General features: G+C 34.0%; 1 protein-coding gene across 1 annotated transcript; it reads right to left on the bottom strand.

The window, feature by feature from the left end:
• Nucleotides 1-734: 734 nt before the first annotated feature.
• Nucleotides 735-11880, bottom strand: LOC116136330 (developmentally-regulated G-protein 3-like). The gene is given in 10 exon segments (XM_031422037.1): nucleotides 735-1185; nucleotides 1317-1368; nucleotides 1953-2144; nucleotides 2472-2771; nucleotides 3069-3178; nucleotides 6557-6616; nucleotides 6902-6973; nucleotides 7645-7818; nucleotides 11826-11852; nucleotides 11854-11880. Coding segments are annotated over 10 exon segments (1065 nt in total). The 3' UTR covers nucleotides 735-1134.
• Nucleotides 11881-13013: the final 1133 nt, after the last annotated feature.

Genomic DNA, 13013 nt, shown 5'->3' with positions numbered 1-13013 from the left:
GCTTGATATTTGTGCATTTATACAACAATCATAAAGAGGAATTTGACTGAATTTGTTTTCTATGCCCAATCCATCCATACCATAAGCTTTGTTTTAAAAACCAGACCGGATCGGCCGGTCAAACCAGTTGGACCGGGAACCGGTAGCTTCTCCGGTCCGGTTTAGGTCTCAGGGGGGTTTTTGAAATATTTTAAAATTATGAGGGTTATCTTATAATTTTATAGGGGTATTTTGAAGATATATCAAAAGTTTAAGGATTAATTGGTAATTTTATTAGGGCATTTTTGGAATAAATAAAAATTTTAGGGATCAATTTAAACTTTTTTAGGGAAATTTTTGTAATATATTGAGATTTAAGGGGTTAATATATAATTTTTAAAAAATAAAATATTGCTGACGTCATCGGTCCAACCGACCGGTCCAACCGGTTGGACCGATTGAACCGTGACCCGGACTGCAAAACGGTTTGCCCTTCGATCCGAGTTTTAAAACAATGACCATAAGGTACTTCTATCTGCGGTAACGAATAACGTTACTCTCCATTTTGACCATTTCTATTTCTTAAGCCCTATCAATTCATAAGGTTCTATCTACAGTACCTCATCAATGTTACCCTCCACATAGATCGTTGTTGTTTCTGATGCCCAATCCATTCATAAAGTTCTATCTACGGTAACCAAATCCTCAATCAAAATAAGAAGAATAATGGACTTGTATAAATCATATCCGAATTATATCATGCAAAAACGTCGTTAAGAGTGTTTTATCACATGTGAGAAATGACAATAACTTACCAATAGGTCATCTGAGTGACTTGTACAATGCGATATTCAGATTTTATAAATGTAGATGAATGGATGCCTCACGAAAGGCGTAAAGAGGAACAAGGGCTAAATTCTCTTAATTCTTCTATGTCATCAAATCTCATACACAACACAACATTAGAAATACTACTAACCAGGCAACGAGGTGAATCACCACCCAAGCAAGCGCTTGACCACAAAATGGCTTACTTACACATCAAGCTTTTCTCTTGGTCTCTCTACCTAATCTCATCACAGGATCTGAACTCTTACAGAAAGGTTTCACGAAGAAATTTGTAGCAGAATACAGATGGATTTTGATATTCCTCAATCACACCTTTTTGATAATTTGAACAACATCTTCATCCTCGAGCTCGTGTTCCTGGTAAGAATAAACCACCAAATATAGATTTCAATCGGCAAACTGAATGAACATGGACTCGGATAAAAATAACACAACTTTAATAAAAATAAAGGAATTGAGTATACGAATATCAGGTTTTAGAATCAAACCTTGCCAACTCTCTGGGGCTTGTGTTTCACGCTTGACCCCCATACCAGAGCACTGCATAATTTTTTCCACAGTCAGTACTCACTTTTGAGAGAAATACAGACTAGAAAGATGACAACAGAAACTAAAAAAAGAAACGACATTCAGCCTCACTAGAGCATCTCAAGGATATCAAGTAAAAAGGAAATGAAGTGGCGTTTTGCGGAAAAGAAAATCCTAACCAACCAAAAGTAAATGATGACAAATGAATTATAAGTGTCTTCATCCAAAGATTTCTCCCCAATACAGTGTCAGCAGCATCTGTTGACTTGTATTTCTAGGCACAAGTGATACAACTCTATTTGATTATGACACTTGATGATCGTGTTGCCATCAGACATAAAATGTTCGGGAGCAAACAACTAAACAAATGTCCAGAAAAGACTTCTGTGTAAGCCCTGTAAGCTAGACGTACTATTTCCTCGGTAACACAAAATAAACTGCAGGACTGACTCCTATGATAACTCCTTGTGTGTACGAAGAGTGAAAACAACTAAACAATATGTCCAGAATGGACTTGGTGTTTTCAATTACTGATGCTCCCATCTTTTAAGAAATCAAAACTTTTGAAGTCACAAGATATGGGAAATAATACTCACTACTTAAATTGTTTAAGCATATCTTTATGGATTCTGTTGCAGAAGTCCTCAACCTTCCTCCTCTTTGATGACAGAATAACAGGGTCTTCATAGTCTGGATTCATCCCTTTGGGCTTGGTGTATATGCGAGTCAAATTAAGATATTCCCATATCTTATCCAGCAGGCCATCAAGGTTCCATTCCAAATGAGCACTGTACAAAGTCATGCAAATCAAAGGTTAAAAGACTAAACAAGCAGGCGAAAAGAACTCGAAAGCATTATACTAACACTATAAAAAGGTAAACTATACATCATTGTATTATACCACATAATGGTAAAATCTACATTTGTAATGCTTCATTCAGCTGGTCAGTGTTAGAGAACGTTTAAGTAAGATATTATTATCCATATGAATTTTTACTCCACCCACAATTTACAGTATTTATCTTTAATGAATTTCAACATGTAATTGTGAAGGAGAGTTTACAGATAAAGGGTTTAAGCAATTATCAGATAACAAAATAAAATATAGTACTAACCTAACCGGGCAGTAGTGAGGAAGTTTATCCAATATCTCCAGTTCTTCAAGGGTGATCTGATCAATCTTGTTCACAGCATAGATGCAAGGCATATATATCCTACTGCCCTCAATGACATCGATGAGGTCATCAGCGGTGGCATCATACCTCAAAGTAATATCAGCATTGTGAATTCTGTACTCACTGCATATTGCCTTCACGGTATCTAAGTCAAGATGTGTGTTGGTAACAGTTGAGGTAAAATTAATACCTCCCTTATCCTTCTTCCTGAACGTCAGATTAGGTGGTTCCTTGTTTAACCTGTTATGAGTATAAAAAATAATTAGATCAATATGAACAATAAGCAAGTATTCAGATGGGAGAACAACTGCAAAAAAATTGGCCCAAATTTCAAACAGCAGCATGTATACAGATTTCATAAATTTAAATTACAAGATTAGCATCAAACTAAGTGCCAAATGCCTTCATGGATGCATGATGTCAGAGGAAAGAGTAGGGCTACTTAAAAAAAAAAAAGGTACAATTCGTTTTTTTTCTCAGAGCACACCAAAAAGCTTTTGCTTTTTGAATAAAGATATTTAAAAGCACACATATTACCTTATACCAAATCCCTCAAGCTCTTTCTCTATCAGACGCTTGTGAGTTATTGGCTTTATTGCATCAAGAACAATTAAGATACAATTACATGTCCTAGCAGTGCTGATAACCTGGATTCCAAATACAAGACTTTTTCAGCATACTGATTTGTCAGAAAGAGGATATAAAGATGCTTATGAACCAGAACTATGCAAACTAAAAATGTCAATATTAAACCCATAACCATTTTATACTAACATAATTAGCACTCATACAGTACATCTAAACTTTTCCATACCTATAATTAACGCTAAAGGGTAATAACAGCAACGATTAAGTATCATTCCATTCAATGACATTGACAATCAAAATAGTTGAGATTAAAAAATGAATAAAAATTCAACTCCCTGGAAAGTGAGGCTCCAAAGGAATTATGGCCCTTCACTACCCTTTTACAGCACTTTGAAATGAACAATCAAACATGCAAGGCTAGCAAAAATCCTAAAAATAAAAGTAGAATAAACAATTTCATGACTTACCTGCCTTCCTCTACCCTTTCCATCCTTAGCACCCTCAATAATACCAGGCAGATCCAACAACTGCCAAACATAAACGAAGAAGCATTACATATATCATTATAGAATTATTTCAACCCTGAGGGAAACAGGGGAACAAAAACATGTCAACCAATAAATATTCATTTGCACTCATACAGACATATCCCAAAAACATGTTTTGTCCTGGTTGGTGCTCACATATTTTGACAGATAAATAATATATAGTTTCCTAACATAATGTTCAACGTTCACTGTCACAGCTAAATTTAACACTATAAAAGGCCATGTCACTGCCCAAAATAAAAAGGAAAGTATAAATAATAGTACCTGAATTTTAGCGCCTCTATATGTGATCACACCTGGGATACAGGTTAAGGTAGTAAATTCATATGAAGCAACCTGTATATCATAACAAATATAAATCACATCAGGAATCCATGATNTTCAACTGTTGTGTGAAAGCCTAAAGAAAGCAAAGCAATGCCATTTTTTTAGATGGTTTTGTGAAGTTTGTGTAATGAAAATGAAATGAAGAGTTGAACCAATCCACTTTTTTATTTTTTATTTATTTTTTGTTTAATTTCTTTTCTTCCACTCTTCTCCTTAATTGGGTTCTCTCTTCTGCCACTCTTTGGTATTATTAATTGTTGCTCTAATTCTCAAGTTGATGGATTTCTTTTGAATGAAATTCCAATTATAAAGAGATGGAATTCTCGATTCCCCCGATAAATACAAATACAGTATCTTCTTTGTTCATGAATTACTTGGAGAGTCATGGTCGTGAGTTATTGTGGAATAGCTTTTCTTAAAGATTAGTCGTGTGGCATAAACACCTCATTTAATCAAAAAAAAAAAAAAAATCAACATCTCTTTTCTTGGATAAGTCTAGAAGGTTTAATTTTGGAATTTTATTTTAACATAATTTAAAAGAATACAATGAAAGTAATATTTTATAGTGTATTAATTTAATAATATATGGATTGCATTTAAATTTAAATAAAATTAAAAACTTATGTTGACCTTATAAATATCATAATTACGTCTTGCTTTTTATGTTATTTATATTCATCTTTGTATTGATCTTAAACAAATCTATCATCTCTAGGACGTGCATTTGTGTCTTATTAGTGGGTGAAAAGAAGAAATAAAAAAAAAAAAAAACATTTTATTTTTTCTCATAACTTTTAAACTTAAAAAGTATTATGCATAATAGGGTTATTGATATTTTTATAAAGAAATTTTTAATAATTGCACAGAGTTTTTAATAGTATGAGAGGGTGTTTATAATATTTTTATAAAGAATTTTTTAATAATTTCATTGAGTTTTTAATAATATGAGAGGGTGTTTATTTATTTCAAGAATATATGAATAATTTCTTATAATTGTGGGTGTATTTTAAATTAATTATTAATTATTGTATAAAAATATGCAAAATTATATTGAGTAACCCATTTTTGGGATTTTAGTTAAAAAATACGCTATTTCTAAAGCCTTTAATAAAATTACTATATTCTAAAATTCCCTTTTTTTGAGAGATTTTCACAAATAAATCATTTTTCAATTCACACACACACATTTCACAAATAAATCATTTTTCAATTCACACACACACACAAAAAAAAAAAAAAAAAAAAAAAAAAGGTTATTTATATAATTTCTATAAAAAAGTTTATTTAATATAATTTACTATAAGCATTTTTGTATATTTAGCTTTTTGAGACATAATTCAACAACATAAAACGACAAGACGAATCTAGACTCTTCACGTCAACTCTCCTGCCTCATTAATACCCTCCTCCTGCCCGGCTGTCTCCGTAGTTCCCTCCTCCTGCTCGGCTGCTTCCCTCTCCGTCTCCTGTCTCCGTTTCCGCCGCCCCAAGCCTCCACACTTAGTAAGTTTACTTTTTTCTTTTCTTTGTTGTTGGTATCCATTGATTGATAAGTGAGTTCAATTTTTTTTACTTCGATTTTCTTTTAATGATAGTATTTTTTTTTTTTTTTTTCCTCAATTTTTCGAGGCATTTACTCCTTCACAAGCTCCTAGATTTTTTTATTTTAGATGTTCTATATTTCATTTTTAAGCAAAACCCGGCTGGTTGATTGAGCTTATAGTGCGCTTTTGAGTACAGTTAATCAATGGTTTAGTTCTACTTGCATGAAAAATCAAAATTTTCACTACTCAATTGAAGATTTGTTCGAATAATAATTTATCCTCTGGTTAAGGTTGCTGTATGTTTATTTGTTATCAAAGAGACTGGAGCTCTTATGATCTATTGTACCACTTTATTAATTTTACTGATTAAACAGTTTTTTTTTTTTGGTTAATTTTTCTGAGTTTTCAGTGCTTAAAGCTACTAAAAACGATAGTGTCTGTTGGAGATAGCTTAAGGTTGCTATAAGTTTTAGTTACTCAAAATTTATGGTTCGAGTAAAGGAAATGGATGCTTAAGTTTTGATTTCTATAATTGTAGTTCCAGAAAAAACTTCAGTTGCTGGAGATGGCAGTCGTGTTCGGTGATCTTAACTCAGCCTCTGGTTTGAAGAAACTTGATGAGTACCTTCTGACTCGCAGTTATATTACTGGGTGAGTTCTATTTTGCCGTATATATGTCTGTGTGCTCCCAAGAATAGTGATGGTAATGATGGTTACTTTCGCCTGAAGAATTTTAAGCATTTTGCTGTGTTGCTCCTATCAGGTACCAAGCTTCAAAGGACGATATTACAGTTCATGCAGCTCTTTCAAAGGCACCGTCGTCTGAATATGTGAATGTGTCTCGTTGGTACAACCATATTGACGCACTTCTAAGGATTTCGTAAGTTCTCTTTTATTTGGTTGTTTCCCTGAAATAAGTTTGNCTACCCTTTTACAGCACTTTGAAATGAACAATCAAACATGCAAGGCTAGCAAAAATCCTAAAAATAAAAGTAGAATAAACAATTTCATGACTTACCTGCCTTCCTCTACCCTTTCCATCCTTAGCACCCTCAATAATACCAGGCAGATCCAACAACTGCCAAACATAAACGAAGAAGCATTACATATATCATTATAGAATTATTTCAACCCTGAGGGAAGCAGGGGAACAAAAACATGTCAACCAATAAATATTCATTTGCACTCATACAGACATATCCCAAAAACATGTTTTGTCCTGGTTGGTGCTCACATATTTTGACAGATAAATAATATATAGTTTCCTAACATAATGTTCAACGTTCACTGTCACAGCTAAATTTAACACTATAAAAGGCCATGTCACTGCCCAAAATAAAAAGGAAAGTATAAATAATAGTACCTGAATTTTAGCGCCTCTATATGTGATCACACCTGGGATACAGGTTAAGGTAGTAAATTCATATGAAGCAACCTGTATATCATAACAAATATAAATCACATCAGGAATCCATGATTATAACTTAGCACAAATTTTGAAAATGAATCCCAATCCAACACATACAGCAGACATAGAATGACAATAAATACACAGGTTTCCATATTGTTCAGCCAAGCCTTTATTGAATATATGGATGCCAACCACATGCAGAACAAGTCACTTGGACAAATGCAACACAGTTGCAGATTTAACAAAAGTGAAAATACTTCAAATTTATTGGCAGTCAAACTTTATCAGTAATAAAGAACAACATTCACCTTCTCCCTCCTTTCCACTCACCTCAATCTCTTACAAGGCAGAAAAAATGTTACAAATACAGAATTTTAACTCTATAGGCTTCAAAGCCTTTACAAAAATAATATCTCAACAACATAAAAATCCACACTAAAAGAAATGAAGTCTTTACAGGTGTAGACATGCATCACTAAACAGTAGTTTTCAGAATTTCAACTTCCAGGAGGCATATCACACTAAGTTGATTTAGCTTGTGTTTAGATCACAAACAATAGATAATTTAATTTTTTAAACTAGTGATTGCAATCAAACTTTCATAAATTTATAAAACCAAAACACACAGGCTGGTGGCATTCATGAAACAAGTAAAAGATAAAACATTTACAAGATCACAAACAACAGTTTCATACCTCAGAAAATGTCCCCGTTAATTTGTTTAAAAGTGTAGATTTCCCCACGGAAGGGAAACCGACAAGACCAACTCTTGCATCTCCACTTTTAGTGACATCAAAACCTTCACCAGCACCACCACCACCCTTTGTGGTAGGCTCAAGGAGTTCCCTTCGTAACTTTGCAAGTTTAGCCTAGGGCACCACATAAACAATCACATATCAGTAATATCAAAGAAATTTGTAACACCAAGAGCCAAATGTGAAGAAAGCTAACATGAATAAAGCACTGTGAACTTATTTCTAATAGATATCAAAACGTATCAGAAAAGTTGGAACATTTCAAAACTTGGGCTCCTGTTCAAAGCACCTAAACAATTGCTGGTCCAAGAGTCAAAAGTTCAACTTACTCGTAATTGAAAAGTATTAGTAGCCCATAAAACACAGGATGTAAACTACAAAATTACTCACGAGATAACTAGTATGAAACAGAATCAAATAAAATATGTTTAAAAACAAGAAAAAGAAAACACTGAAAATTTGTGAGCCACCCTCAACTTCAAGCCACCTGTATACATTACTCTACTGCCAATATTTAGCTCGAGACTTCTCTTCAATTAGAATATTTTCTTGTCCAATAATCAACATAACAAGCATATTAAGGATTAAAAGACCAAAACAATTTGGACTTGCTATAAGCAAACAGTAATCCACATAAACCTATAAACAATTTGGACTTGCTAAGATATATGAAGCATCTAGAGACACCAAAAAGAAAGTACCAATTATTATTTCGTAACATAAAACAAGCTTTACATATATAACTAGATCAGGTAATACAGGGTTTTTAAGTGCTTCTAAAGCAACCACAAAAAAAAATATCCTTCCATCTCATAACATTGTTGAAGATCAACCTCAGCCCATTACAGAACTCAATCAATATTTTGATTTCAGCCCAAGGAAAATAAAAGCCCAAACCATTTTATCTTAGTCCAAAACAATAGAAGCTTCTCAACAAATGTGGAAGAAAGATATTTTTTAGAAAATTATAGAAGCATATAGAAAAGAGATTTTTTAGGAGAAGTGTGTAGAATGTGGTAATAATATGTGGTTAGAATTATTTCTTAATTTTATATTTATATGGTGTAGATTGCATGGTGAGGACTATAAATACCCTCCCTTGCATTTGGGTTAGGTATCCTCCAAAAATTAAGTCTTTGTATTCTTAGTTTGAGTCTGGTATCTTGAGTGTGAGTTGTGAGCTTTCTTGTGAGTGTTTATATTTCTCTTCAAATTGTGAGTGGTTTTGAAAAGTGTTGTAGTATTTTTTATTGTGGGTATAATAAAAGTAATTTGTTTACTTGTTTGGGTCCAACATTAGTAAGTTTAGAGTTATGTACTCTAAATTTAACTCAACAATTGGTATAAGAGTGGGACGGTCAGGAATCGTTCTTGGTGAAGTTATCTTGAGTCGTGAGGAGTTTGGTACTCTGCAAGTTTGTTAGTCAAGCTTGTTCGGTATAGTTGAAGTCCTGTCGGCACGATGGGTGACCTTCAAGTAGTTGGAGGAATCAAAAGAAAGCTCACAACTCACACTCAAGACACCACACTCAAATTAAGAATACAAAGGCTTAATTTTTGGAGGATACCTAACCCAAATGCAAAGGAGGGTATTTATAGTCCTCACCATGCAATCTACACCACATAAATATAAAATTAAGAAATACTTCTAACCACACATTATTACCACATTCTACACACTTCTCCTAAAAATCTCTTTTCTATATCCTTCTATAATTTTCTAAAAAATATATTTCTTCCACATTTGTTGAGAAGCTTCTATTGTTTTGGACTAAGATAAAATGGTTTGGGCTTTTATTTTCCTTGGGCTAAAATCAAAATATTGGTTGGGTTCTGTAATGGGTTGGGGTTGATCTTTAACACTCCCCCTCAACACTAGCTCTCACTATTTTCACTATGCCGAGTTGACAACGAAACATTTTGAACTTGCCAATGCTCAAGCCTTTCGTGAACAAGTCCGCAACTTGATCATCTGTCTTGATTTGCCTCATCTCAATTTCTTCTTGCAGGACCATTTCTCTGATAAAATGATTGATGCAATTCAGCAAAATCAGACTTGGGATCTGGTGCCAAAGCCAAGAGATGTGAAACCCATATCTTGTAAGTGGGTTTATAAGATAAAACGTTGTCCAGATGGGTCAATTGAGAGGTACAAGGCAAGATTGGTAGCTCGTGGTTTCTCTCAACAATACGGACTAGACTATGATGAAACGTTTAGTCTAGTGGCGAAACTTACAACTGTACGAGTCTTACTTGCACTTGCAGCCAACAAAGATTGGAATTTGTGGCAGATGGATGTGAAAAATGTTTTTCTTTATGGAGAGCTGGATCGGGAGATCTACATGATCCAACCAATGGGTTTTCAGAGCCAAGATCATCCTAAATATGTGTGTAAGCTACGGAAAACACTTTGCGAGTTAAAACAAGCACCCAGGGCGTGGTATGGTAAGATTGCTGAATTTCTAACACAAAGTGGTTTTTCAGTAACACCTACAGATTCCAGCTTGTTTGTCAAAGCCAATGAAGGAAAGCTAGCTATCGTGCTAGTGTACGTAGATGATTTAATCATAACCGGTGATGATGAGGCAGAAATTCTTCGGACGAAGGAGAATTTATCAATTCGTTTCCAGATGAAGGAACTTGGATAGCTCAAGCACTTCCTTGGTCTAGAGGTAGATCACACACAAGAGGAAATATTTCTTTGTCAGCAGAAATATTCCAAAGATTTGTTGAAGAGGTTCGAAATACTTGAATGCAAGCCGATTTCGACGCCGATGGAACCAAATGCCAAAATGCGTGCACATGAAGAAAAGATTTGGAAGATGCGACAATATATCGAAAATTGGTAGACAGTCTAATCTACTTAACCTTGACTCGACCTGACATTTCTTATGCAGTTAATGTTATGAGCCGATACATGCAAAATCCAAAGAAGCCTCATTTGAAAGCAATTCGACGAATACTGAGATATGTGAAGAGTACAATTGACTATGGTCTTTTGTACAAGAAAGGTGAAGATTGCAAGTTAGTTGGTTACTGCGATGCTGACTATGCAGGAGATCATGACACTAGGAGATCAACAACTGGGTATGTGTTTAAGCTTGGTTCTGGAACAATTTCTTAGTGTAGCAAGAGACAGCCGACGGTATCATTATCAACTACTGAAGCTGAATATTAAGCAGCAGCAATGGCAACTCAAGAGAATACATGGTTGATACAACTAATGAATAATCTACATCAACAAGTAGATTATGCAGTTCCGTTATACTGTGACAATCAGTCAGCAATTCGTTTGGCAGAGAATCCAGTCTTTCATGCAAGAACTAAGCATGTTGAAGTGCACTATCATTTTATCAGAGAAAAGGTTCTGCAAGAAGAAATTGAGATGGGGCAAATCAAGGTGATGATCAAGTTGCGGACTTGTTCACAAAGCTTAGCATTGGCAAGTTCAAAATGTTTCGTTGTCAACTCGCACAGTGAAAATAGTGGAGCTGGTGTTGAGGGGGAGTGTTGAAGATCAACCCCAGCCATTCAAAACCCAACCAATATTTTGATTTCAGCCCAAGGAAAATAAAAGCCCAAACCATTTTATCTTAGTCCAAAAAAAGAACTTCTAACAAATTGAAGAAAAATATTTTTTAGAAAATTATAGAAGGAATAGAAAAAGATTTTTGGAGAAGTGTGTAAATGTGGTAATAAGTGTGGTTAGAATTATTTCTTAATTTTATTATGTGGTGTAGATTGCATGATGAGGCTATAAATACCCTCTTGTATTTGGGTTAGGTATCCTCCAAAATTAAGTTTTTGTATTCTTAGTTTGAGTGTGGGTCTTGAGTGTGAGTTGTGAGCTTTCTTTGATGTTTTGTATTTCTCTTCAATGTGAGTGGGTTTTAAAAGTGTTGTGTATTTTTTTAGTGGGTATAATACAAGTAATTTGTTTACTTGTTTGGGTCCAACATTAGTAAGTTTAGGTGTGTACTTAAATTTAACTCAACAAACATAAAATGAACACATGCATGCAAATATTGGAGCTACGTAATTGCTTAACAATAAAGCGAGCAAGCAAGTCATTATTCAACAATTGGCAAGAAAAAACAACAAGCCACACAAAAGGTGTGTACCTTGAGCAAGCCCAAGTGATGAGCTGTGAGCCTTGTTCTTTTGAGTCCTTGCCATCTGCGATAAACACAAACACCAACACGGGCGGTCCAATTAAGTTAAAAATACCAAATACTTTTTTACGTGTGACCCATACTCCAACAGAAACATCACACTGTAACAATAACATTTCAAGTTTACGTTACGTTTGACATTCTTATCAATACATATTCCGGCACAATTACCTATTGTAACAATTATACACAGGAAATGCTATGGTGCCGGGATATCCCGGTGTCTTTACATAAATAAACTGTTTCGGTAACTGCCAAAACATTCTAATACTGTAACTTTCAAAGTAAGGCCACTAAACAATACCGTTACGGTAACGGTACCAGACCAGCACACCGGCACTACATATTTTAAATTTATATTTTTTTCCAAAAAAAAAAAAAACGCTTGGAACAAAGAGAATTAACCGAGTGAGACAAATGTGATTTTTTTTAGCGAAAAAGCGTATTATTTCACCAATTTTTAAGAGATAAAAACATAATAACATCAATAAAAAAAATTAAAAAAAATAAAAAATTTTAAACCAATTTTTTTGCAATAAGTTAAGGTTTAGGATTCACCTATCTTCATGTCTTTGATTTTCGCATCACAGTCGACATTTTTGGTGAGCGAAGGTTTCTTCTGGCAATCGGATCACGGTGGGCGGACGGCTGAGATTATGCTGTGACGATTGGCAGTGTTAACTTGAGCGATCAGCCTCAGGTAGAAGAAGAAGAACAGATGGACGAGAAGGGTTTTAATTAAGATTCAGGTGTTTGGCTTTTTTAATTGCCATGTGGGCTGGGGCTTAGATTTGGGCCCATAGATATATACTTTGGCTTGTGCTGTGGATCGGTCATGGATTTGTTATTCGGAAAATATTTAAGTAAAACGTATATATTTCGTTTCTGTAGCTATTTAATAAAATTATAACATAATGTATTTTTTAAGAAAAAAATTATGGTAACACCACGGTTATATATATATATATATATATATATATATATATATATATATATATAAAAGAAAATCCCTCTATAGTCATAATAGTAAGAATAACTAATTTTATTACTATAAGGAGGTTATAACTTAATAGAGGTGTAGTTACAAAAATTTCTTATTTCATGATTCATGTTCTAGTAGTACAATATCAGGATTTT

Source organism: Pistacia vera, unplaced genomic scaffold, assembly GCF_008641045.1.
Source record: "Pistacia vera cultivar Batoury unplaced genomic scaffold, PisVer_v2 Contig310, whole genome shotgun sequence".
NCBI classification, from domain to species: domain Eukaryota; kingdom Viridiplantae; phylum Streptophyta; class Magnoliopsida; order Sapindales; family Anacardiaceae; genus Pistacia; species Pistacia vera.
The sequence above is the reverse complement of the archived record's forward strand: the minus strand, read 5'-3'. Positions and strand labels throughout refer to the sequence as shown.